Source organism: Theileria orientalis, chromosome 1 (genome assembly GCF_000740895.1).
Source record: "Theileria orientalis strain Shintoku DNA, chromosome 1, complete genome".
Lineage (NCBI taxonomy): Eukaryota > Apicomplexa > Aconoidasida > Piroplasmida > Theileriidae > Theileria > Theileria orientalis.
In genome coordinates, this window is record NC_025260.1 from 1011986 (window position 1) to 1038572 (window position 26587).

At 41.7% G+C, this 26587-nt stretch overlaps 12 protein-coding genes across 12 annotated transcripts; 3 read left to right on the forward strand and 9 right to left on the reverse strand.

The window, feature by feature from the left end:
* Positions 1–2075: 2075 nt before the first annotated feature.
* On the forward strand, positions 2076–4318 carry TOT_010001261 (uncharacterized protein; the record flags this gene model as incomplete). Its single annotated transcript, XM_009690975.1, has 3 exons — positions 2076–2956; positions 3398–4013; positions 4262–4318. The coding sequence occupies 3 exons, from the start codon at positions 2076–2078 to the stop codon at positions 4316–4318; spliced, it is 1554 nt and encodes a 517-aa protein (XP_009689270.1).
* Positions 4319–4523: 205 nt separating this feature from the next.
* TOT_010000435 (conserved hypothetical protein) lies at positions 4524–4910 on the reverse strand (the record flags this gene model as incomplete). Its single annotated transcript, XM_009690976.1, has 1 exon — positions 4524–4910. One exon carries the CDS (start codon positions 4908–4910, stop codon positions 4524–4526), a length of 387 nt encoding a protein of 128 aa, XP_009689271.1.
* A 142-nt stretch (positions 4911–5052) lies between these two features.
* TOT_010000436 (conserved hypothetical protein) lies at positions 5053–6792 on the reverse strand (the record flags this gene model as incomplete). The annotated part of the gene is made up of 9 exons (XM_009690977.1): positions 5053–5159; positions 5264–5335; positions 5417–5517; positions 5562–5608; positions 5727–5861; positions 6277–6340; positions 6432–6544; positions 6635–6690; positions 6723–6792. 9 exons carry the CDS (start codon positions 6790–6792, stop codon positions 5053–5055), a joined length of 765 nt encoding a protein of 254 aa, XP_009689272.1.
* Positions 6793–6894: 102 nt separating this feature from the next.
* Positions 6895–9069, reverse strand: TOT_010000437 (hypothetical protein; the record flags this gene model as incomplete). Its single annotated transcript, XM_009690978.1, has 1 exon — positions 6895–9069. The coding sequence occupies one exon, from the start codon at positions 9067–9069 to the stop codon at positions 6895–6897; it is 2175 nt and encodes a 724-aa protein (XP_009689273.1).
* A 43-nt stretch (positions 9070–9112) lies between these two features.
* On the reverse strand, positions 9113–10522 carry TOT_010000438 (conserved hypothetical protein; the record flags this gene model as incomplete). The annotated part of the gene is made up of 4 exons (XM_009690979.1): positions 9113–9241; positions 9293–9402; positions 9642–10148; positions 10246–10522. The coding sequence occupies 4 exons, from the start codon at positions 10520–10522 to the stop codon at positions 9113–9115; spliced, it is 1023 nt and encodes a 340-aa protein (XP_009689274.1).
* A 49-nt stretch (positions 10523–10571) lies between these two features.
* On the reverse strand, positions 10572–11096 carry TOT_010000439 (hypothetical protein; the record flags this gene model as incomplete). Its single annotated transcript, XM_009690980.1, has 3 exons — positions 10572–10734; positions 10827–10873; positions 11040–11096. 3 exons carry the CDS (start codon positions 11094–11096, stop codon positions 10572–10574), a joined length of 267 nt encoding a protein of 88 aa, XP_009689275.1.
* Positions 11097–11560: 464 nt separating this feature from the next.
* Positions 11561–14314, forward strand: TOT_010000440 (myosin a; the record flags this gene model as incomplete). The annotated part of the gene is made up of 3 exons (XM_009690981.1): positions 11561–11659; positions 11772–11912; positions 12053–14314. The coding sequence occupies 3 exons, from the start codon at positions 11561–11563 to the stop codon at positions 14312–14314; spliced, it is 2502 nt and encodes an 833-aa protein (XP_009689276.1).
* A 564-nt stretch (positions 14315–14878) lies between these two features.
* TOT_010000441 (predicted protein) lies at positions 14879–17179 on the reverse strand (the record flags this gene model as incomplete). Its single annotated transcript, XM_009690982.1, has 1 exon — positions 14879–17179. One exon carries the CDS (start codon positions 17177–17179, stop codon positions 14879–14881), a length of 2301 nt encoding a protein of 766 aa, XP_009689277.1.
* A 537-nt stretch (positions 17180–17716) lies between these two features.
* Positions 17717–19482, reverse strand: TOT_010000442 (conserved hypothetical protein; the record flags this gene model as incomplete). The annotated part of the gene is made up of 2 exons (XM_009690983.1): positions 17717–19010; positions 19415–19482. The coding sequence occupies 2 exons, from the start codon at positions 19480–19482 to the stop codon at positions 17717–17719; spliced, it is 1362 nt and encodes a 453-aa protein (XP_009689278.1).
* Positions 19483–19565: 83 nt separating this feature from the next.
* TOT_010000443 (conserved hypothetical protein) lies at positions 19566–20984 on the reverse strand (the record flags this gene model as incomplete). The annotated part of the gene is made up of 1 exon (XM_009690984.1): positions 19566–20984. One exon carries the CDS (start codon positions 20982–20984, stop codon positions 19566–19568), a length of 1419 nt encoding a protein of 472 aa, XP_009689279.1.
* A 558-nt stretch (positions 20985–21542) lies between these two features.
* TOT_010000444 (conserved hypothetical protein) lies at positions 21543–23648 on the reverse strand (the record flags this gene model as incomplete). The annotated part of the gene is made up of 1 exon (XM_009690985.1): positions 21543–23648. The coding sequence occupies one exon, from the start codon at positions 23646–23648 to the stop codon at positions 21543–21545; it is 2106 nt and encodes a 701-aa protein (XP_009689280.1).
* Positions 23649–24417: 769 nt separating this feature from the next.
* Positions 24418–26525, forward strand: TOT_010000445 (uncharacterized protein; the record flags this gene model as incomplete). Its single annotated transcript, XM_009690986.1, has 4 exons — positions 24418–24423; positions 24768–24877; positions 25396–25847; positions 25894–26525. 4 exons carry the CDS (start codon positions 24418–24420, stop codon positions 26523–26525), a joined length of 1200 nt encoding a protein of 399 aa, XP_009689281.1.
* Positions 26526–26587: the final 62 nt, after the last annotated feature.

Here is a 26587-nt window from a genome sequence, read left to right on the forward strand (position 1 = left end):
CTGTTTATTTAATGATGCTGTCGTTCTAATAGTAAATTTTGTTATACTTGATATATTTACAATTTGAATCATTCGAGCTTGATTGCGATCTAATAATGTAAAATATAATGTAGATATATCTATAGTATTGAACTAATTCAACTGAGATTACTGTGAATAAGCTAATTTACGTAATGAAACCGACAATAAATCTGTACGAGGTTATATAATACCAGAATCTAGGATGGGTATTATATAATTTGGCATATAAATCAAATACAGATATACCAAAATCAGAATGCCAACATAGTTTAATAATCAAGATAGAAGCGACGAGGCATGGGGATGGTATTATATTCCCCGTTAAAGAGGCCTTATAATTCGTCCTTTTTACTACATATTCCATATCTTATGAGTCTATATTTTTAATATTGTTTATAGTATCAAAATTTATTATTTACATAATATATTATAGCAATTTTTGTAATAAAAAGGGAAATCAATAGTAGGGAATAAAACCATGAGCAGAAGGCGGCTGATTTTGGATACAAAAATAAATCTTCTATAATATAACTTGTTTATAGATGATAAAAGGTCATTATTGGCAAATTAATAAAAAGGCCACCCAATACATATATATAAATACATTAAACCGTAAAATTTTGTTAATAAATTGATACTAAAAAGAGCAAAAGAATAAATTTGAAATGGAAAGGACGGAAAAAAAAACTTGATTCACAAGAATGTTAAAATGAATTTGTAGGTTACCAAAAATACAAGTAAAAAAACCAAAAAGGAAAAATGTTAAAAATAATATGACATGTAATGGTTTGATGATAAATTTTGGTTCTAAAAATCAATACAAAGTTAAAATATTGTATTAGAATAATATATTGAGAATATTTTGCAGTGGCAACACTGAATCATATATGTTTCTGGATATTGATGAAAAATATAATTGGTAAACTCAAAATTCATATATATAAAATTTATTATAAGTATAAGAATAGTATTTTTTATAGACAATGCACCCCCTCCTTAATCTCCCCATTAAGAAACGGTTAATTCACACCTAGCCAAACACAGTGATAAACGAGTTTGTACATTGGATGTGTACGGAATTTTCACTGATTTGAAATTTATCAAAACTATTTCAAACTTTTCCCACAAAAAATAGCCAAATTTTAACACCTGAATCACTAAATTCCCATTAAGTGATTCTACCCCGCATCTTCTACACAAATATAAGTTATTTTTTAAACACCGACAATTTTAAAATAACAAACAAAATTTAAAATATATTTAATGGCTATAATTATTAAAATGATTCGCTCTATCCCGCCGGATATTATCATTATTCGAAATATCGATAGATGATACTTATATCGCATATTCTAAATAGGCGAATACACTTAGAAAATTTAAATCCAAGTATCAACACAATTAAAACATATTCAAGTAAGATAGCGCCATTTGGTATAAAATTGTTTAACAGTAGAAGAATAGATGTACTTGTAGAAAATAAAGTTAAGCGCCTCAGTTATGCAATTTATAGTAGACAGTGCTTTAATTTAAACAAAAAATATTTTTTATCGGGAAGTAGTAAACTTGATACGTTAAATGTAAAGTCAGCAGATGGAATAAGAGATGTGTTTAATGGTAAAGTGAAAGGTAAAATGTCTCCAGCTTGTGTTATGCAGAGTATCAACCCAAGGCTGCCAAACGAGTTTATTGACGAAAATAAAATTGAGAGTCAAAATACATCTTTGAGTACAAACAATAAAGGACGAACCACAAACATAGGATTCAACGCAGATAATTTCGGAATTAGCACAAAAGATCTGGGAATTAACAATCATGGAATGAGCAGTTTAATGATGAAAAGTAATCATGGAATCGACACGAATCATGGAGAGAACGTGAATCAGCAGGCGCGAGTTACACACGCGCTGAAGCAGGAAGCAGACCACTGGTCAGTGAAGCAGCCAGTTGAAGAGTCAGCAGGGATGACGAAGGAGCCGGGCCACGCCCAAGAGTCGCAGCTGACGAGGTACTGGTACTACCCGCAAACGAGGACGCCGAGTGACGACGGCAGTATGGATTTCAAGAGCTTCCAAGTGATGACGTTCAACACGCTCGCGCAGAGCCTCGTGGACCACAAGTACATGGAAAACGACCAGACGACGATGAGCTGGACGAAGAGAAGGCACGAGATATACAAGGTGATCCAGGAGAGCAGCTGCGACATAGTGTGTCTGCAGGAAATCGACGAGCTCGACTACATCAACTTCTTCAAGGAGAAGGTCGAGGAGCTGGGCTACGAGTCAGTGTACAAGAGGAAGCTGCAAAACAGGCTCGACGGAGTGCTGACGCTGTACAGAAGGGACAGGTACGAGCTGGTGCTGAAGAGGGAGCTTAACTTCTCGTCGGAGCAGGAGGAGTACGACAAGCCGCAGGTGGCGCTGATCGTGGTGCTGAAGGACCTGTACACCACAGAGAACAAGGCGCCAAGAGCGACTAACGATGGCATTGCAGGTGCCGGGGCCGTGAATGGGGGCGTGGACGACATCCTGATAGTGGCAAACACGCACCTTATTTTCAACAAGAGCAGAGGAGACATAAAGCTGTATCAGCTGTGCAGTCTGTTGGCAGGGCTTAAGCAGACGTACGACGAAGTAATGTATAACGGCTCGAACAGTGGCACTAGTGGTGCTGAAGCAGGGGCAGGTGCGGCTATGGGCACTGGCTCCGGAACCGGGGGTAGCATGTTGTTGCCAAACGTGCTCTTGTGCGGAGACCTGAACATAACGCCTCAGAGTCTCATGTACAACTTCCTCTTCCACGGATTCGCGCCCCTGAAGCACACGAACCCGAGGTGCATATCAGGCCAGTACCTGATGTTCGATAAGACGTACCTGACCTCGTCGAGTGGACACAACGAGTCGGGAGAGACGATGGGCTCAGTGAGGCACTACGTGTCGGACGTCTACGGGCCGGACGAAGGCCCGGAAATGGCGCAGGGATACGGAAGTGGAGCTAGCGGCAGCACGTACGGCTACGAAAAGGGCTTAGACAAGTCATTCAGCGGAGTTCCGCCGGGACAGGGCAACTGGTACGAAGGAGTCCTGAGCCAGTTGAACAGAGCGTACTTCTCAAAGAGGCCGGACCACGTAAACGTTAACCACGTGGCAGAGTTCCTGGAGTTGATCAACAACACAGTGGCCACGGAAAAGGAGTACTCGGGTCTGACGGATGAGTTGGCGAAGAAGCTGCACGCAGTGTCTACGAGCGGCAGCGTTGAACTTGGCACCACTGACACTGACAGTAACAACCGCAACACTACCCTGAACACTGGTAGCATTAACACTGTTAGTGGTGACACTACCCTGAACACTGGTAACACTGACAGTGGTAGTAGTAACAGCAACACTGGTAGCATTAACACTGTTAGTAGTAACACTACCCTGAACACTGGTAGCATTAACACTGTTAGTGGTGACACTACCCTGAACACTGGTAACACTGACAGTGGTAGTAGTAACAGCAACACTGGTAGCATTAACACTGTTAGTAGTAACACTACCCTGAACACTGGTAACACTGACAGTGGTAGTAGTAACAGCACAAGTGCCAATAAAGTAGATGAAGTAAACGAAGGTGACGACGGCAGCTTCACAGGAGTAATTGGGCCATCAGATAGCGACGGTGCCGCAAACATTTCCACAGATCTAGGCGACGCTGTGGTTGGTGGAACAAACGCTAATTCTGATAATACAGCAGTGACGAGAAGTAGTACAGGCAACACAAGCAGTTTCGACGGAGGCGACGAGGTTATTTACTGCCCACTTAAGCTGTCGAGCGCATACTCAGTGGATGACGGATTCAACTGCGAACCGGCATTCACAGCATTCCACGGCTGGCAAAAGGGCTGTGTGGACTACATTTGCTATAACCCGGACTACACTCTCCTCGAGGGCATATACGAAATGCCATTATACACACAAGTAAGGCAAAACGGGGACCTGCCACACAAGGTAAGCGTGTACAGCCGACAATTACGGCCACGTATAAACATTATAGCAAAGTACTACTGTTGTATTTATGTAGTAGTAGTAGTAATAGTAGTAGGCTAGCTATGTGGTAGTATCCTAACTATGTGGTAGTAGATGTAGTAGTAGGCTAGCTATGTAGTACTAGTCATCTATATTTAGTTTATGGAAATAGGTACCTACAAGTAGCTGTTATGTGACGTATGATACTTAGCACTGATAACAATTTTTAGAAATGGCCCGCGTCAGACCACTTTAGTCTCATTTCACAATTTAAACGTATCAAGTAATATCGGTGTGTGTAAGTAGATATGTCTTAGCTAACATTGAATGTATATTTGAATTGTCGATTAACGTGTGTAACTGATATGTGTAGTAAATGATGAATAGGTGTACTGTATATGAGCAAATGAGTGTGTAACTGATGTGTGTAGTAAATGATGAATAGGTGTACTGTGTATGAGTAAATGAGTGTGTAACGAGTGCGGTAAAAGATTACCCATTGAAAAATTCGCTCTGCAGCCGAAGAAGCTGTCGAGATACCTGTAGCTCCAGTGGAGAAGTGTAGGGGAAGGAGTCCAGGTCCTTGAAGGAGCTCCTGTCGTTAAAATAAAAGGGAGTCAAACGGGTGTAAGATGGATTTATCTCATTCGCGACCTCGTGAAGAGTGTTGGAGACCTTGGAAATGTCAGCAAACATGTCCCCGGACAATTGAGTCAGTTTGTCAAGCTTTGCAGAGTTGAGAGTGGGAGCACCGGAGCCGAACTGGGTGTCCAGTGTAAGGTGCTTCAGAAGCTGAGATTCCAGCTGAAGGAAGTTAGAAATTTTCGGAGCGATGCTGCTCAAAAAGGCACATTCGTCAAACTTGAACTTTAAATCCATAGTTTATGACGATGGAGGTAAATCTGCGGTAAATATCGTCAACGACCACGACGTGCTATGATCAGGGCCGCTGAAGGGTGAATTAAGGCGTCAATACAGTAAAGTGAATGGAAATGTATAGTACATTAGCAATAGGGAGGCGTTATTCACATGACTGGTCCTTGACACTTTCTAAGTATTCCTCCACTATGCCCTCGGAATCCGAGCCCAACTCCTCAGAATCGTACTCCGAGCTACTGACATCTGATTCTAAAAGGGGCGTTTGTTAAATAGGAACAGTGTCTGCGTATTAAATACTCGTGTATCTGCGTTGATAAGGCTACTCCAGCTCATATTTATCTCATGATTCTTACCGTAGGTGTATTCGCTGTCGTCTCCGTCGAACTTCTCCACGAAGTCGTCCAATGTGTATCTGACCTCCTTGACTAAACAATAGTTACTACTGGTTGCAATGCATCTATGGCGATTACAGCAGATATTCTACTAAAATCTACTTGTAAACTTACAGTTTTGAACTGAGTTGTTGGGGATGTATATCACTGGGTTTTCTATGACCTTCTTGAGCTCGTTTACCTCAGTCAGCATCACTTTCCATGCTGGTTTGTACCTATTAATTTTTGTTTAAATCCGTCTTCAATCTCGTCCACTTACCATATGAATGAATACAGCCACTCCAGGGCAATATACACACCCATCGACTACAGTTAAATTAACACCAAGTTTAACAATCAAGTTTGTAGCCCGTTTCTTAACATATACTCTAAGCCGCTACTTCTAATATATATCAGGTGCACATTTGTCTATCTATGTTCTTACTATTCTTAGTGACCTCAGTATGTACTGTTGTCCTTCTGGCGATATGTACTTCTTTACGTCAATGTCCAGCCATTGCGTGAACACCTTGTTCAGTATCGTTTCGAGCAGACACGAGGTCACAATTGCTAAATGTTTCTATCCAGTTGCTTCAACGTACCAAGTATCACTTTAAATCTTGAGTTGGACGTGAATTCAAACGACGTCGCCACTATGCCCAGTATAACAAACAGAAAGTATGTGAAAAACGTTTTAAAGTTATTGATAAAGTCTACACATTTGTCGTTGATTTAAGCATATAGTTTCAACTTATTACTACTTAAGACTATTCAAGTTATCTGCTAACTAAACACAACTATCAACTAAATTTCACTAAATTTTCGTTGATGCTACTAGTACAAATAGTAATAGTAGCAGTATTAATAGTATTGTTGGTAGATATAGTACAAGTGGTAATACTAGTAATAATAATACTAGTAATAATAATACTAGTAATAATAATACTAGTAGTAATAATAGTAATACCTAGAATCCTCCTCTGGTATTCCTTTACTGTTGTTATTACTGTTAAAACCGTGCCCAAATCTGACTTGATTGAGTCAATCCATATGGTCAAACTAAAGTATCATTAGCATCAACGCCATATGCTAGTAGTAGCTACTATTTATTTGTGGTAGTCAATATCACTAATTTTATAGTATTTAATACTTCTCAGCCTTGTTCAGTTGTTCAGTTTGTTGCTCATTTAAAAGTTGAAATTGATCTCTCACTGACTTGTAGACTTTAACCATGTTATTGGCAGAGTCAGTCAATTTGTTAATCTACAAATTATTGATAAATGGACCATTGCCAGTACCATTTGTGATACAACATGTTTATTTGTATATGAGTGTGTAGGCGTGTCGACTTACGTTTATTTCCGTTCTTTTGTTCCATTCTCCCGATTGAAGATAAAAGCATATGTTGTCTGAAATAACGTCAACGAGTGTTATTAACAACTAGTAAATGTCATTTTTGAGAAAATCATAAATTGGCCGTTTTTAATTGGTGATAGCAGTAATTCAGGCATGGCTAAGTCGTGAAAAAAAGGTTTAGAGCCAATGATTGAAAGATAAAACCAAATGGCTCCATCCGACGCTCTCAAAACAGTTCTGTGTGAATAGTTGTGAATTTAGTTTTGAACAACTGGCGGTGTGTCTGCGTAATGTTTAAAGATCAAGTAGCCTGCGTACGCTCCAAGAATGGCTCCTACACCCACTCCGCCGACTGACGCTCCCATCACCACCCAATTGACTCCATCTCCTCCGGAACACAGCAGATTGAACAAAAATGATTGCCCTTGGGCTTTGGTGAACGAGATTTTAAGTGCGTGGCTTATATCTTCCAGTGCGCCCTCAATGTCGTCGTCGTCCTTGATCTTCTTCAATAGCTCCTGGTCAACTTCGCCGCGTTTTATTTTCCTCCACTTTTTAATGGTCGGGTCCCCGCTGACAAGTCTGTAGTACTCGCTGGGCCCATCCTTGAAGTGGAAAACCAGCATCAGCGGAAAGATCAGCTCGCAATCGTGCAGATTGTAGTACGCATCCACTGATACGAGCTGTTTCGTTATATCATACTCCACGTTTGCGTTGGCGCTGCTGCAATACTTCACAAACCCCAACCTATAGCCATCGGCTCTGCCGTCCATGTCGCAAAATCTGTGTATGTATTTCCTGTAAGAGCTGTTGTTAGAAAGAGTCACCCTGATGGTAGGGGCGTTGGAAATCGGCTGTGCAACATGCGAGAAGCGTTTTCTGGCTTGGGAGTTTGCCATCTCACTTGCCAGTGCGGCTCCACCTGCCGGCCTGAAGCTCAGGTCCACTATCGTCAAGGATCCAATGATCTCAGAAAGGACTGACACTAGCTTTTCACTGGAATCGGCGCTGATTGGACATTCGAACATCTCCGGCATTTTGACCCAATATTCAGCGTATTCAAGTGACGACAACGGCCGATATCCAGTGCCGTTACAGCAGAAGAATAGTGGCCTAGGGTCTCTGCCGTAGAAGAAGACGTACAAATTGAAGTCTTTTCTTAAGTACGCCAGGGGCCCTAGCTCACTACTCTTCTGCTGTAACGGCTCTTGGTCCAGGCCGCTATACTCGCCTAGCAACTTTATCTCACTGTACTGGCAACTTTCTGATGGCACCAACAGTCTCAGAACACCGCCTTCACCTTGCCCCTCGGGCCTAAGTGTACTGCGGTAACACGCATACCCTGCCCTTTCTAAATCTGGACAATTTTCCCTTTTGACGTACACGTTCTCGGGTTGCGACGTGAGGCACTCTGGGTTTGGGCAAATTTCTGAGCCAGAACTCTTAATGGCGTCGGCCACATCATCTTTACCGTATCTACTCTGCCTATCTATCGGCAATACCACCGTGTTTTTATGAACCACTACGAGGGTTCTTAGCAGGAGTAGTAGCTTTCTATGCGAATCTGAAACCAGGGTACTGTGAATCTGGTTAGTCTCAATTTCTTCATTTAGTAGCATCTTTGCCATCACTTTGTCCAGTTTCGCCCAGCCTTGTGTCTTTTCGTTTTTCCTTTGGGTGTAGTAGAAGGTGCCCTCTGAGGAGTTAAACTCCAGCAAGATTGCTTCTGCGAACTCAGAATAATAGTAGGAACAGATGTGCGAGTATTTTTTTCCTTGCACTTCTCCTATTGGGTTTTTGCCACTGGACAAGGGCGTTTCCCTGTCGACCATCACACAGCTATTGGTTTGCCCGTGTGCGTTCACTGGCTCGTGCTTATACTTCCTGAATCCACTCATTTCAAGCGCCGGCAGGCTACTTGTTTCATTTGTCACGCAGATCTTATTCCCATTATACTCTCCGATTGTTATGTCCATTTGGTATGTCAGTGCGGAAGACAGTTTACTATTTTCATTCATTATTGTTCTGAACAAATGTACTTGATTCCCATTGAAATGGCATATTTCACTCATACGTTTACTTTCGTTCCAGCGTATGAGTGAAGTAAGCTGTGAATATTTAAAGAACTTGGGAGCCGGGCGTTTTGTGACTTCGGATTTAAAGTTCAATAATATTACCAGCGGCGTATTATCCTCGTCGTACGCGTTGGCGTATACTTGCACGTGCGAAAGCTGGGCTCCAATATACCTTCCATCCTGCATCAATTTCAGCTTGTTTCCGCCCCTTTTTTCGTATATCTCAATATCTTCTCCCGGGGGCCTGTCTTCTATCTCATGAATACACTCTCTAATTATTCTGCATTGTCCATATAACCGATGCACACATACAACTCCTTCATAACTGGAAATTTCAGTAAGTATTATTTTAATCATTTTTGAACAAAGAGTAAATATTTCTCTTTATCACTTGTTGGATCTAAAATCCTCGGTGTGTTTCAGAAATCTTTTTATTTTTTTGCTTTTTCTCCAAACAATCGACTCTGTTCTTATCTCTATATCGAAAATATCTACTTGATTTTTTTTTCAACTCTTTCTTAATTCTATTCTTTTATCATATTATTCTACAACATCTGACCAAATTCTAGATCTAATCGACTTTTGATCTTCCAATGTTTGCAACAACTTCTAAATTTCTTATTCGATGGACCATATCAGCCCTTTTCCATTCAAAATATTCCAAGACACTTCTACATATTAAGATTTCCTCTAAAATCATGCTACTTCATCATGCTCGTATACCATGCTGCTCCATAAGAACTCTTTAGGCGTTACACCTTTTGTAAAATAGCCCTAGCCTAGTCTATGCCGGTGTTATTCACCATCTGGCCTCTTAATCAGCAAAAACTCCAACAGTATCCTTACAAGCATCCCTTCTTACTGCTATCACCGGCCTTCTAGCTATCTGCCTACCTAGTAACTCACGTGACACCTATCTACAAAATTACCTATGTGATTTAAGTCCGAGTGGTACATCTGAAATGCCGATTCTGACATTACGCTGGTACAGTGCGATACTATTTTTCGTTTTATCTTTTCGCAGTCGGCGCCCTTGTAGCTGACCAAACACGGGTTATAGTCCCAATCGGCGCCGGCCTCAACGTCGTCGCCAGCATCATCACTCGTGCCACTGACTGTCAATCCGTTGATCTCTTCATGGGTCAGAACACTCGGATTCAGGACACATCCTTCCTTCCTCGTTGGAAATTTCCTGTTTGCTCTTAAGAAGTGGCACTTCGTCTTTGCCAGCGCTATCAGCGACCTTGAGGCGTCGCCGTTGAAGTCGCAGCTTTCAACGTCCAGCGAGTTAATTTCATTGATGACAAACTTCCAACAGCCGGCTTCGTTGATGATTTTTGAGTAGTTTAACTCAGTGTGAATGTCCGTATCCAGGTTAATGTCGAATTCATCTCCTGTAGAAGTATGACCGTTGGTCACATGGTTAATGTAAATAACTAATAATATTAATTAATAACGCCGATGCAATAATATCTAATCATATCCAATAGCAGCTACTCCCATATAATAGTTGATAATATACTTAATCCGTACCATTTTTCGTTAGTTGTGTAAGACATGGATACGGGTCCTTGCTGTTTTTTAAATATTCCAAATCCACTGGAATGTCGCTAGAAATGTGCTTATCTATTGACACCAGTGAGATGCAGTCCTCTTCCTTCTCTTTAATTTTATCCAGCAGGGATTTATAGGTATCTTTACCACTTTTGAAGGTAGCTTTTGCTATTGAGTTCCAGTTTCTGAAAAGCGAACAATAAACGTTACATTTATAAAATGTAATCACAAGTGCTATGAAATATATGTTGTTCATTTTCGAACATAATTACAACGGTATTAAAACAAAATTTAAAAATAATAATTTACAGCTGCGATTGGCCACGAGACGCCTTTATTAAACTCGCATTGAAGGAAATGAAAACTTCCAGTGTTTTAGAATAATTTACAGGAAATAAATACTGAAATTTATAGTGATTAATGTATGCAAGGGGTGGAGATGTACCATACAAACAAAAGATGCTTCCCCTCAAGAAGATATAATTTACAGTATAAAATATTAAACTTTAAAATGGAAAAACGTAAAACGTCAAATTGTGTGACCGAAAATGAATTAAAACATCCAATCCATGACAAGAGCAGATATCTTAATTTCTGAGATGAAGATCTACATAAAATTAAATAAAGGAGTTTTAGTTAAAAGTAAATCGAATTTACAAAATTTTATCGCATAGACCTCGTTGCGTGTTTAAATGAGATTAAAAAGAAGGAAGGTTGTAAATTTAAAATATGCGGTTGCGTATAATTGGTCTAAACGAGTAAAATAATCGTACTGTCCACTTACACATTTTTTTCATAATCTGCATAGTAATTGCATTATTTGTGTACATTTTGATTTTAAAGAGTAATTTTAAGTTCGATTAAACGTCAGCTGTTTATCATCTATTCAAGGTTTAACTGAGTATTTGCATTTTTATTCACGGATTCTTCTGAAATAATATAAAACTTTTTAATAAAACGTTTCTCGTGCCTAGGAACTCCGATTGTTTAATTATTATTCCCTAAAATGATCCATAATGAGTTTTTTACTTTCGTGCTAGATGGTGTATGTTGAATTTGAATGTGTGTAGCCGATTTGCGAATTATTCCATATTTTTATAAGTTCATTCAATTGTTTATTTTACTTATTTTATGTTTATCTTTTAAGCATAAAGTTTTAATGCAGTAATCAATGTGTTTTTGATTATTATAGTTTTATCTAATTTAATTGTTCCTAAAACGGATTAAACTAAAAACGTTAAATATTTTTAATTTTTGTTTAACCTTGAGCTTGAATTTTAACTAATTTGATAATATGGATCTGAGCACTAAGGAAAAGCTTCAGACTGCCAACGCTCTCAAGCGTGCCTCTTCGAACTTGGCAGTTTTTGACTCGAATGGAAATGTTTTAAATGTATGTAAACTACTTATGCCACTGATAAGCTAATGATTAGTTTATGGGACTCTAATAGTTATAAATATGTTTGTAAAAATGATTGATAGTGTTTATTAATGCTTTTTATTAGGGTACATATGTTTGGACCGATATGGCTCCTGCGGTCAAGGAGAACCCGGATATCATGTTCGCCAAATGTCTAGTTCATCACGGCTCTACTAAGGATGTCTTAGTTTGTACTCAAGTTGAACCTCCATATGACAAGGATAAGGTATGTGAACACTTGTGTGCTTCTATCTGTTGCTTATCCCCCAGTTATTCTAAAGTTACTGCCTGTTATACCATCTAGTTACCTCCACATTTATGCCTGTTATATCCCCTCGTTGCCTTACAAGCTAATTATTTGCGTAGAAGTTTGAAGTTCCCGCCTCCAACGCCTGGAACACCAATAGTCAGATTGACCCGATGACCTACGGCGACATTGGCATGCTTCCACAGACCTCGATTCCCTGCGTGCTCGACTTTTTGAAGCACAGATTCCACAAGAACCAGATATACTCGACTGCGGACCCCTTGGTCGTTTCCATAAACCCCTTCAAGGACCTCGGAAACGCAGGCCAGAACGTGATTGACAAGTACAGGGGCGCCAAGAATTTGATGGACATGCCTCCTCACGTGTACTACACGAGCAGGCGCGCCCTTGAGAACCTCCACGACTTCAAGTACTCCCAGACCGTTATTGTTTCTGGGGAGTCCGGTACCGGAAAGACTCAGTCCGCGAACATGATGATGCGCTACTTCGCCAGTGGCGGCACCCAGAGCGGCCACATACAGCAGGTGGTCATGGCCTTCAACCCCGTGCTCGAGTCGTTTGGTAACGCCAAGACCATAAGGAACAACAACAGCAGCCGTTTCGGACGCTTCATGCAGCTCGACGTGGCCCCTGAGGGCGGCATTCGTTACGGCTCCATCGTGACGTTCCTGCTCGAGAAGTCCAGGATTGTCACTCAGGACGACGACGAGAGGAGCTACCACATCTTCTACCAGCTGCTCAGGGGCGCCAGCGAGGAGATGAGGAGCAAGTTCAAGCTTCTGGGCGTGAGTGACTACAACTACCTCAACAAGAAGTGCACCGAGATTAACGGGGTCAGCGACGCCAAGGAGTTCGAGCAGATAATGGAGAGCTTTGAGAAGATGAACCTCTCCCAGGACCAGAAGGACACCGTGCTGAGCGTGCTCTCCGGAGTCCTGTTGTTGGGAAACGTGGTCATTGAGGGCGAGGAGCGCGACGGTCTCGTTGACGCCGCCGTTGTGACGAACACCAACGTGCTCCGCGACGCTTCGGATCTTCTGTTCCTCGACTACGACCAGCTGGTCTACAACCTGACCACCAAGAGCACCAACGCAGGCGGCTCAGTCATTGTAAGCCCCAGGAGGAGGGACGACTCGAACGTGCTCAAGATGAGTCTGAGCAAGGCCGTGTACAACAAGCTGTTCCTCTGGCTCGTGAACACCGTCAACAAGACCATCGAGCCCCCGCAGCCCTTCAAGCGTTTCATCGGGCTCCTCGACATCTTCGGCTTCGAGGTCTTCAAGAACAACTCGCTCGAGCAGCTCTTCATCAACATCACCAACGAGATGCTTCAGACCAACTTCATCAACATTGTCTTCAAGAGGGAGTCCCAGCTTTACCGCGAGGAGGGCATTTCCGCCCCTGAGCTCCAGTACAGCTCCAACGCCGACGTCATAGATTTACTCTGCAACAAGGGCAAGTCGATCCTCTCCGTGCTCGAGGACCAGTGCCTTGCCCCCGGCGGTAACGACCTGAACGTTACCAGCACCTGCAACTCTCAGCTCGGCTCTAACCCCAAGTACCTCAAGGCTAAGCAGGACGGCTACTTTATGGTTGTCCACACTATTGGGCCCATCCAGTACTCTGCCAGCGGCTTCGTCAACAAGAACAAGGACCTTCTGACTGGGGAGCTCGTGACTCTCGTCAACGCCAGTGCCAACCCTCTGGTGAAGCAGCTCTTCGAGGGTGAGGTCATCAGCACCGGCAAGCTTGCCAAGGGCATGCTCATTGGGTCCCAGTTCATGAGCCAGCTCGAGTCTCTCATGGCTCTCATCAACAGCACCGACTCTCACTTCATCAGGTGCATTTCTCCCAACGACCGCATGCTTCCCATGACCTGGAACTCCGTGCGTGTTCTTCTTCAGCTTCACGCTCTTTCTGTCATTGAGGCTCTTCAGCTCAGGAAGCTCGGCTTCTCCTACAGGCGTCCCTTCAAGGACTTTGTTGAGCAGTACTATTACATAAGTCCCAAAATCGGCGGGGACAAGACCATGTCAGACCTCGATAAGGCGCTCGCTCTCGTCAAGGAGGGTGGTTTGTCAGAGGGCAGCTACGCTGTCGGCAAGACCCGGATGTTCCTCACTCGCAAGGCTGCCAACGAACTCACCTCTGTGGTTAGGGAGAGACTCGCCAGGTGGGCTCCTCTTGCTGACGTCCTTGAGGCACTCATGGTCCGCTGGAACAACCAGAAGGAGCTAAAGAAGAGCGTTAAGTCCGTCGTCAGGCTTCAGGCCCACCTCAGAAGACTCATTGTCGACTCCGGGGTCACTCCGAAGCCCAACCAAAAGGAGCTTGACGTTGCCAAACTAGTAAAAATATGATTTTAATTGACCTCTAATGTTATATTTTCCCACCTTTCCTACATCCGTCTTCGTTCATCTTTCCTACATCCGTCTTCGTTCATCTAAGTATGTAGCACACGCAATTGTGAATATTGTACATTTTTAACGCAGTAAGTACATCATGAATACAGTGCATAAAACTGATACAGTATACACAAAGTCGTGAATGTAGTACATTAACCGTTAAAAAAAGTTTTAACTCTTCATAACGATTTTAAAGCTAATATACATTTATCCTTTAAGTGTGTTGGAGGTTTCAAGTTTTAAAACCGAAAACATTTAAATCTATGTTACAAGGGGTAGAGACGGGTCAACTGCATTTAAATCGCTTATATAAAACCAAAAGCTGCCTGCGAATGGAGTTAAATCCAACACAATAGTGGAATGATTGGTGATTCGGCAGTTAATAAAACATGGTTACCAGGGTGTGTATTTGATGTGAATACTACTCCAGTCATCTTCGTGATGCCTTAGTGTTCCTTAGCCACATAGCTAACAACACGCTCAATCACCCTAAAAACGTGATTCCATAAAAATTAAATCTTAATCATCAGCAAATATAATGTCTCCGTCCGATCCCGCACCTTCTGATGCCTGAGCTTGACTAGAACCTGCTGCTTGACGGGCTGGTGGTTGAGTTGGTCCGGCTGGTTTTGGTGTAACCGATTGCGTAGCTGGCTTTGGTGTGACCGATTGAGTAGCAGGCCTTGGTGTCACTGGCTGAGATGCAGGTTGGGGTCTAGGTGTCTGTTGAGGTACCGGTTGAGGTCTGATGGCTTGTTGAGTCGGTGCAGGTATACTTACTGGCTGCTGATTACCGCCCTGTGGAGTTGGTGCCTGCTGACTAGATGCATTGGCGCTTGTGCTTGCACCTGCGGCGGGTCTTTGATTCTGTGCAGATGATGAAGCTTGAGCATTCTGTGCGTCATTAATCACGTTTGAATTTGCCTGGGTAGTACTTCTAGCTGGCTGAACTCCCGTTGGCAGTGGAACTCCGTCTATTACCTGGGCGGGAAAGGTCATCCGCACAGACCCTGCGTCTAACGTTACCCGGTTTGGATCCTGAGTATTGAATCTAATTTGCTGGTTTGCGTTATTTGCTGAGACCTGGTCGTTTGTGCCTGACTCACTGTTGGACTGGTTGAGTGCAAACGAGTGTTGATACCCGTCTAACACGTACACGTTAGACTTGTTTGCGAACGTCAAGACAAGGTTTTCGCGCTTCTTGCGGTCAACGTTAACGTCAAACGCACCCTGCCTGTCTTGATCTGTGGACACTACAACGTCCCTGGGGGCGAAGTGTGACCTGAAGCCAGTCCTTCCGGAAGGATCAATTATCATCGGATCGGGTCTTTGTGGATACGCAGGATTTGAATAATCAGTAAATTCAATGTAATCCTGGTTGTCGCTGTAATTGTCGTCATAAAGAGGATCTGAATGGAAAAATGGTTCTTGGTGATAGTCGGTCTGTGCCGATCTGTGGTGGTGATGCGATTGATGTGGCAAATTATAGCCTGGCACTGGCTGAAATTCTGGACGTCGGTATGGCCCGTAGGACTGGTTGAAGTAGTCTGACATCATTTCAACGTGGCTTACAGGTTCCGTTTCACCGGGACGATAACCTGGGACAAAACCTGGCATTGGATATGGGATAGCTCCTGGCATAGCAGCTGGCCAAACACCTGGCATCGCAGACGGTCTAGCGCCTGGACCAGCGGATGGTACATCGGCCTTCATCCCATCGCCCTCAGCCTTTTTAACGTCTTCAGCTGCAAGTTCTCCTTGTGCTTGGGCAGATCCATCCACTGGCGGTTTTCCTGCTGCTGACTCATCTCCAGCTGCTGCCTCGTCTGGTGGGACAGATGTTTCATCTGGTTTTACATTAAGCGATGTGTGTGGAGTGGGTTGATTTTCACCCGTGGGTATGTGTTTGGGACCCATGAACTGTCCCCATTGTCCGTACATTTCCGGACCCAAGTGATCGTGAGTGCCTGAAGTAACTTGTGCGGCCATGTATTCAGAACCGAATTTTGTGTCACCTACTCTCCTGAAAACGTCCACGCGAGTGGGCCTCGCGGGAGGAATGTTCCTCTCGTAGTCTGGGAAGTATACCTTGCACGTGTCAGTTCCGTCAACGGTTTTGCAAACCACCTTGTAAGGATAGTCACCTGTCTTTGACCTCCAAAGAATTGTGCTGCCCCTTTGCACAGAACCAAACAGGTAGGGGTGAATAGACTTACAAATTGTCTTGTTCCCGTCAAACTTTACATCGTACCCGTATGGATTCTGTGTGTTATTGAGGTCTAAAATCATCAACACTTTATTACTCAAATAATTCATGCGAGGATCATACCTCGTTCCTCCATCGGTACTATGTGAGTCATACCTGTGACTTCCATAGGTACTACGGGGGTCGTACCTTGATCTTACGGGGGACATACGTGGTTCATATCTGGATCTCGCAGAGGTATAATGTGAGTCGTACCTTTCGCGACGGTGGGACGAGTGTCGATTCTCCTCGTCGTTTTGGACCTGCATCTTGGGGTTGTCCAAATATCTGTAGTCGGTGATTTTCCTGGAGGTGCCTGTGCGGTACCTTCGCTTAGGCGAACGGTAGGAGTCGCGTGGACGGTTCTGTGAATCGATTCTGTCCGGGTATATGATCTTTGATTCGCCTCCATAGCTGTTTGAGTTGTTTCTGTTGGAGGAGTATATAGGTCTGGCACCTTCGTCTTGAGAATTTGAATTCTCAGTACTACCGGAGTGGTCACAAGCGGCTACGTATAGTCGGCAGAGAAGTACTAGCGATAATATTTTACACCATGATAGTAAACCTATATTCATTTTGTCCTAAAATTACAGCTCATCATGATACTGTATCCGATGCCGTTATAACTCATTCCGAGGGCACCAGTAGTAATAGCACTGGATCTAGTACCGCCCGGAGAACAAGGAAACTATCTCTCAAATTCCTAGATTCTATGAGATTCCGTGAACTTTTTGTGAGTACATTTTTGTGAGTTGGAATATGTGCTTCATAGTCTAGAAAAGACAACAATATTGGCCCTTAACGGAGCTATCGTCGAACTTGGCCGTCATGGGGGTCAAATCCTGCATCCGAAATGCCATTGACGACGTTACTTCATTAAAATACGATATTTGCGGCTTTAAAACTTACATATCGTTTTGCATATTAACCATAGGCATTTGGCCTTTAATAATTAAGCGTTATTGACATTCAGTGTTATAATTAGAGTAGCTACATATACAGTTGAAGTTTGAGTGAAATTAAAACCGTGAATTTTACAGCTTATCTGCGTTTCTACATTTGCTTACGTCTATTGTACAAACAAACTCAATACTTAGTCGGAAGGCTGCGAGTTACGTGAAAACGTCCGATACCAGCACCTCCTCCTGAGGTTGCGGTTGGGGCCCTTGAGCGTCAGTTCCTGTGCTATCTGAGGCATCACCAGTCTCTGTAGGTTTCTTCTCTTCGCCTTTCGTGATTATAGGCTCAACTTCGTCGCCACCCGACTCAAAGAATTCTATGGTTTTTGACCTGAAGTACAGCACCAGGTTCCGTATCCTATTTTTCTTATCTGTCACTTCAATTTCATAGGGGTACGTGCCGTCTTTGAACCACCATAGCGGCTGAATGCCGTTTTTGATTTTATTCACAAGGTACGGCTTAACTGGTATAAAAACGTCCAGATCCCCCCTTCTCTCGTACGTGTAGAACTCGTTGTTAGTCCTTTTCTCAATATCGACTGTAATTAAATTGCTCTTGTCTCGTTGCTCCGGCTGAAACCCGGAAGTGTCCTTGGTTTCGTCGAACTTATACACGGTAACTGTGTGGTTTTTGTTGTCGCACTCCACCTTGATCGAGTAGTTATTGCGATTAATGGTGTGCCACAAAATAGTCTTATTCTGCTTCACCAACTTGAATCCGTATTTTTCATTCGCGGTGCAGGTGATGATGTCGTTTGAAACCTTCCACGTGTACTCGTCACAGTCTTTAATCTCACTGATGTTAAGCACAGCCGGGCGCCTGATAGCTGGAGCTTGTTGACTTTCAGGAGTGGTTAAATCAGTACTGGTATTCTGCTCAGCCGTAAATTTAATCTCATCTGTGTTACCATCTGATTTGTGTATTGTAACTGTGTGACTATTGCGATCGCACTCTATTTTCGTGGCGTAATCGTTGATGTTGATTGTGTGCCATAAAACAGTCATGTTATACCTAACCAATTTAAATCCGTATCCTTTCTTAGGGTTATAAACAACTTTATCGTCTGTGGTCTCCCATTCAAACTCGTCTGTGGTGAGTAATTCTGCGATATTGAGTATTATAGGATGACGATAGGTACTCCTTTTGTCAACAAAGTTGGTTAAATCAATTTTAAAGTCATAATCGGCTTTAAGGCCTTTTATTTTATTGGCTAATAAATCTACGAAATCTATGAGCTGCAACTTGCTCAAAAGCTGAATCATGCTCATCATTTCTCGATCATTATACAGGGTCATAGTAACCGATCCTGGCGAGGGAATCGAAGGATTAGGACTGGATTCAACTGATATAGCATCGTTACTGTTTTGGATTTGGCCATTTGGAACCGCTAATGTGAGTCTTGGTTCCGGGCTAGTACCTTCAGATGTGCCTGACTCTAGCGGTGCGCTAAAGTTACATTTGATGGATTTATTGGGGCAGAGAATTGCAAAAATATATAGGTAACCATATTAGTGTGTTATGGCTGTTCATAAACGTGTGTTTTGGCCGTGAAAATGGCCTCGATGAACAAGTGTAATCCTTTGACTGGGGTCAGCAGTCAGATTCTACGATAATTCTTACCATTTATGACAAATTATTTACAAATCTGTGATTTATATATATATAAATATTGACCTATTGCGAATAAAACTAAAATATACCATCTAATCCATTATCAACACCACGTGATGATAAGGCACATCGGAGGCGTATATGAGGGTTTCACTTTAAGGCATATACACATAATCGAGACATTATAGTACATTTAAAAATCTTCAAACCTGTATACGTTTAAATCGATTGTTCAAAACGGTCGATATGCTAATTGAAGCTCGTAACTTGACTGGCCATCAAACTCCGACTTCACACAACCGGCCATGCTCCGAGGGGTGTTCATTTTCACGTTCACCCAGTAACTCGGTGCTGAAACTTAACTCGTCTCAGTGCACCTTTTATCCACGCTCAGCCTTGAGTTGTGACTTTTTTAACCGTTCCATCCGGCAAGTAAACAAATACATTGGTCTTTCCGACGTTAAAATAACGATTCACGCAGACTCGACTAGAATACTCCGTTCTGTTTCTCGCTCTCCATATGACTTCGTGGCCTCTTCGCACCATGTCGAACCTATAGCCGACCCTGGCCTTGTAAGTGCTCTTTTCCGTGTGAAGAGGGTCCTTTTCCACATAGGAAGAAAACTCGTAAACGTCCTTCAGTCCCTTTTCATTTATATCCAGGTCCACTATCACGCACGTTTCTTTTACTAAACCAGGCTCGAAATGGTATAAGTTGTCTTCGAGCCATTGGTTGTGCTCGTTTTTTCTGAATGACCTCGTCGTGCCGTTGACTGAATATACGGTGACTAGGGACTCCGAGTGTTCGTACGTGACCTTTGTTGAGTATTCTAGATCTTCTCTGGCTTTCCATATTACTGCTTCCTTTTTCGACACACCGGCTCCTTTAACGTCCTTCACGAGTCCGAATATATATCCTTCGTTCGGTGTGTACGTGGCCGTGTTGTTCTTCTCGGCGTAACGCCACATGGGTGTGCTCCAATTATAATCTACATTAAGAGAAATCGGTGTTTTGTTTGCGATAGAGTCATATGTGTGTGATTTGAGTCTTTTTCCTCCCATTCTTTGTACCTTCCTTTCAGGTCTAAAGTGCTCGATGGGCGGGGGCTCGGGCTCAATTGGAAAATACAATCGTATCATGGGCTCGTCGTTCTGCCCCTTGAAAACAAGTGCTTTGTTGGGGTAGACTGGGATCTCAGGCTTCCAGACTGGCTGGTCTCCCTTTACTACTGATCCGAACAGGTATGGGTCGAGTGCTCTGAAAGTGTGTGTGCCTGTGGTTGAATCGTACACATACTCCGTTCGGTCTGTTGTTTGTCTATTTCTGAGGTTGAGGATTAATAAGTGCTTGTCAAAATCCTCTAGTGATACATCTTCATCCTGCTTTTTGGATTGGGTGACAAATTCGGGTTCCGGGACGTATTTAGAGAAGTATACTCTGAATATCCGTTCACCCTGGTCGTTCGTGCCTACAAATACTGATGTGCCGTATTCCTTGTGTTCAGAGTTCCATAGTTCCCTTGTTCCCTTTGTTACTGTGTGTATAAGGTGTGGTGATACGGGTATAAATGTGTGACTATCCTGAGCTGAATTGTATCTGTATTTGATTTCGTCAGTGTTGAAGTGATGTTGTATGTTTACACTGACTAAAGAAGGTGGTTTTTGCTCAGTTTCCCTCTTGGTCCTAAGGAATGTTTGTGATTGGCAGGCTATGAATCTAGAAGGCGAAGTTTCCGTGAAAATGATAAACTTCTTATATACGAGTACTAGGCAAATGAACTTCCATATTCGTGTGTGATGGAAGTTCATCCAAAAAGAGCGGCACTGACCCACTTAGCCCTTGGAGTTCGGATTCCCATGGCCTGGGGTTATTAAACAACAGACCAGGCTAATATCCTCCAATCTTCTATTTTCTCATGTACATAATGGACTTTTGAGCTGTGTTCGGCCTTATTTTGCTTAAATTAGTGCCCCTTTGCAATGTGTAAACCAGCTAACTATGTGTGTAAAAATTATCTACATACGTCACTACATATGTAAAGACAAACAAAGATTAAGATGTGACAGGGTTAAATCTTTGCGATCGTTCGTGTGTACACCTTTCAAGTGTGTAAAGGTTAGTGTTAAAGCTACATTCGTGAATTGATGATATCACGTTTTCACCCTAGGGACCTTTTTATAGTTTAGGATTCCAACTACACTATAACCAGCATACTAAAAAATTCCTTAAATGATGCCCTGAACTTCAATATTTACCTCTCAAAAACAAATGTCCAGTGTTCCACTAATAGTGGTATATCTTATTTATTCACACCTCGTAAACACATCTTCCACAATAATTTCGACCTACCCTAAGTCAGAATCTGGCTAAGCCTGCACTTGTTGATCGAACACCTGTATTTTGCTGTCTAGTTGGTCATTTGCAGCAATTTTGGGCGTTTGAGGTCCTTGCTGAGCTTGTGGTTGATATTTGGGCCCAGAAAAGTACATTCTTAAAAATGATTGATCAGTTCCAGGATTAAAAATGGCTACAGCATACGGATAATTCCCTTCACTCTTTCTCCACAATACTTTATTTCGGTCCACAATTGTGCCTAGCAAATACTGAGGCCTAGCAACAAACACATCTGCGTTCCTAGATTGAACCCATATGTACTCAACGTATTCATCGGTCCACTTATCATTTATATCGAGCTTCACCAAGTTACCATGAATTGTCTTAGATGGCTGGGTACATGCGGGTTGTGCACCAGGAAAATACACTCTCATGAGCGGCAGTCCATTAGACCCTTTTGCAATAGAGACTGCATAAGGATAATTGCCGTCCCTCTTTCTCCACAATACATCATTACCATAAACTATTGTGCCGAGTAAATAGGGTTGTCTAGCAACAAACACGTCCGCCTTCATTGCATCATCCCATATGTACTCAACATACTCGTCGGACCACTTATCGTTAATATCGAGCATAACTAACATGCCATCCTTCTTCATCAAAGATTTTTCTGATGTCTCAACAGATTGTGGAACTGGTTGAGCAACATGCTGAGGCTGTGGATCAAGGAGTTTGTATTCTTCGGGGATAAGCTTATGAGGGTCGGGTTTTTCCTGTGGTGCTTCTTGAATTTCAGGAACTACTGGCAATAGTTCGGGTGGAACTTTGGGTGGTTCATGTATTTCAGGCACTACGGGCAAATGTTCTGGTGGCACTTGAGGTGCTTCTTGAAATTGTGGTATTGTAGGTAATTGTTCAGGAGGTATTTGTGGTACTTGTTTGAAATTCTGTTTAACATGATGTAGAGGGTGCGGAGACTGTGGATGGTGCGGGCCTTGTGGTGTGATTTTAGGCTCATCAAACGGAAAGAATGCCCTCAAACTGACCCCCCCGTTGGCTAGGTGGAACACTCTAACCTCATAGGGGTATTTTCCGTCAGGGTCCCAAATCAACTCATTACCCCTAACCACCAAGTCAAAAACGTACGGGTGTTCGAGGCTAAACACTTCTGCATTGTCGTTATAGTCCCTATAATAGTGTAGAATATTGGTGCTCCTTCTGTCGTTGATGTTGAGGTGAACAAATATGTTCGATAAAGGTTGTGGTGGGAAGAGAGACAGTTGTGGCTGAACCTGCAAAGATGGTGATGGTACGAAGGGTGCCTGGAACTGTGGTTGCTGGTAACGTGGAGGTAGTGGTTCAGGAGGTGGAAACTTTGCGATCGGGTGAGATAGTTGGCGAAGTTGAGGCTGAACATTCTGATATCCTTGAGGATTGGGCTCATCTGTGAGTTGTAATTCAATGTCTGTGGCCGGTTCAGGGTCACTTTCATAGACTCCGTCATCCTCGTGGCGTGCAACCTTCTTGGTCTTCAAACTAGATTTCGGACCGTCCACGCTGACGGTCTGAACACTGTATCTTTTCATTTGTTTCTTCTGCTCAACGAAACCTCTGAGGAGCTGTGGCTTCACTGGCTTCGGTTGAACCTCAGGATCTGTAAATCCTGAGTTTTCTCCAGGGTAGAATAGCCTCATGATCCTTTTTTCGTTTTCTTTAGGGTATAAAACAACTACGTTAGGGTATCTGCTCGTGGTTGGCTCCCATAAAAAAGTGAATCCCCTTCTTATGGCCATAACTAAAAAGGGTCCCTTTGCGATGAAGACGTGGTGATCATCTTTGTACTTGTACTTCGTGTATTCTGTGTCGTTCGTGTTTGAGATATCTAGAACAAACAAGCGTAAAAACGGATCTTGAAAACCGTCGTCGGAACTACGTGATATTTTGTCCGGTGGTTTTTTCACCTTTTTGGTATATTTTTTACCTCGTTGTGTATCGAATTCCACGTCTGTTTCCGCAGAATTGCTTTGACTATGGCTGCTATGTAGAGCACTACCGGAGTGGTCACAAGCGACTACGTATAGTCGGCAGAGTAGTACTAGCGATAATATTTTACACCATGATAGTAAACCTATATTCATTTTATCCTAAAATTACAGCTCATCATGATACTGTATCCGATGCCGTTATAACTCATTCCGAGGGCACCAGTAGTAATAGCACTGGATCTAGTACCGCCCGGAGAACAAGGAAACTATCTCTCAAATTACTAGATTCTATGAGATTCCATTTATTATTTTACATCTGCAATAGAATGTTATACGTATTTTTGCGATATTACTCAAAAGGTTCCATTTTCTCAAGGACTTTTGCTCGGTTGCTTTCCTATAGACATGGGGATTACATTGAAAGTGCACATTATTTACGTTTTTTCAATTTATATATAATTCACACTTTTTACAAAAATATTACATGTTGTCAATTTATCTGAATAGTGTATAGAATTTTAATTGTAAACCACACCTTCAACTATTTATAGTTAATTTGGTCACTAAACATATGTTTTAATACTGTTGTATAATATATTTCAAAAATGTTATAAAACTTATATTTATACTGGAATTTTTAACTCCCTTTTTTCACATTCATTGATTCCACTCTTATCAATTTCTACTCATTTTTCTATACCATTGTTAATTACCTTACTCTTCTCCTCATAATCACCAAGACTCCATACTATTTATTTTAATATTTTCATTTTCACTATTGAACTTGTTATTTTTTCTGTTTTATTATTTATATTCAACATAGTTCGATAATATTATACCATATGTTTATTGGTTATTGTTTGTTATTTTGGCTTTTTTCATATTTCATTTATTCAATTGTAAATTAACACATATATACATTATGGAAGTTAAACAAACAATGTATCACGTTAACTGACTTTTGTTGGTATCTACACTGGTTAATATTGCCAGATGACATGTATTATGAAAAGATTACACACTTAACACAATTCACATATATGATAATTTATATCACATATAATTAACATTAGATGATCGTATAACTAATACTGATACTGATGTATAATTGTATCTGGTCTTATATACACTACTGTAGGTCAACAATAACTACGAACTGTGGAATCTCTAGTAGATCCTTGATGTTCCTAATAGCTCTATTGTGCCTTGATAACGCCTCTCTGATCTGGGAATGTTGCCCGTTTGTCAAATACATGAAAATTAATATTTCAGATGTGGAATAACATACAATCAAGAGTGGACCTCTCATATAACAGTACGATCGACGTTGGAGATTCTCTGTTTATCGAACTGTGTTTGTACCTAATGCTACAATTTTCCAGGTGAAATCAATAGCACAGTGTGTTTTCTGATTCTTAATTGACCCACTTGTTACAAAGGTATGTATTTTTGATTAAGCCCTCTACTCATCCCCCAGTAACTTCACTGATTTTTGACCAACTAGCTAATATCCTATCACATTATCGACATACAAACGTCATATTTGAGTTCGATATTAGCCTAGGTTGTGGAGTTTAATCCTGATTTTGTGTAATATTAATAGATATATACATAAGTAACACTTTTATAAGGATTCGATTAAGTAACCATCCTCGGGTATCATCAATCTGTACTTAACAGTCTATAAAATGATAATTCAAAGTTATCATTTTTAAATTAAACTGATTTAAATTTAATAAAACAGTTTATAATTGTGATATCGAGGAGAAATCAAAACATTACATTTGTATTTGTACTATATTTGCTACCATCCATAAATGACCATATTTCCGTTGTTTAAAAAATTTGTATTTATATATTTAATATTAATTTATAATGTTAGAGTATACTCACAAAACAGCCAATCTGGATCCGGTGGTTCAACTGGACAAACTCAGTCAAAAGGTGGAGCAAGTAGTGGTCAATCAGCTAGTACACCAGCAGGAGGAGCATCTACACCTAGGAGTGGTACTCAACAACCTTCAAGTCAACCAGCTAATGAAGGTACTGGTACAAGTCCAACATCGGGAGGTGGCACTCCACCAGCCAGTCCTGCCAGTGGTACCGATGGTAGTGCTAAAGCTAGTGAAACTACTAATAAGACGGGAGTTGAACTTAGTCTTAAAGCTACAGCTTCTACTGACCAGTTTGATCACAATAAAAATAATAAAATAGTCACTTATACGGCTAAAGATACCTATGGTTTCAAATCGGTTAAAACAGGTGATACTGTTGTCTGGAGCACTACTAATGCCAGTGAGTATGCCAGTAAAGTAGTTCTGAATGGCAAGGGTAATAAGAAAAAAGAAAACGGTTACCATTCATATGTCAAATGGAACTACCAAATCATATAGAAGAGAAGCGAAGGGTAAGCCTTGGAATGATGTGAGTTCGGAAAAAACGGGAATTGAATTAAATTTGGAAAGTTCTGAAGGAACCGATGAATACGATCGTAAAGAAGATAATAATAAAAGGGATATAACTTTTACTCCCAAAGATAGCAAAGCCTTTAAATTGGTTAAAAAGGGTAATGATGAAATATGGAAGACAGACAAGGCCGACCAATTTGCAAGTAAAGTGGAGTTACATAATTATGAACATGATGGTGAGCACGATGTTACCATTACACTTCCTGATCAAAAGACCAAGAAGTTTATTAAACCTCATAAAGAATCATGGAAAGAAATTGACCCTAATGGAAAAACAACCGTAACAATGAATGTTCACTCTGAAAAGGAGAGCTGTAAGTACAGTATTACAGTAGAAGGGACGAAAAGAACATACGAAGCCAAGGCTGGAATCGTTTTTAATAACGTCTTGGAATGGGATGGATCAACTAAATACGATATATGGTCAACCAGTAACCAGGCTGAATTTTCAAAGAAAGTGGTGAGAGAGGATAAGAAAGTAACGATACACATTGGAGATGATGGTACTTCCACTAAGACGTTTAACAAAGGTGCAGATAATAAATGGATAGCAGCCACTTGACCTAGATTCTAATCCAGAACAAGTTGAAATCTCAATGGTAACCTACATTAGAATCTGAAACA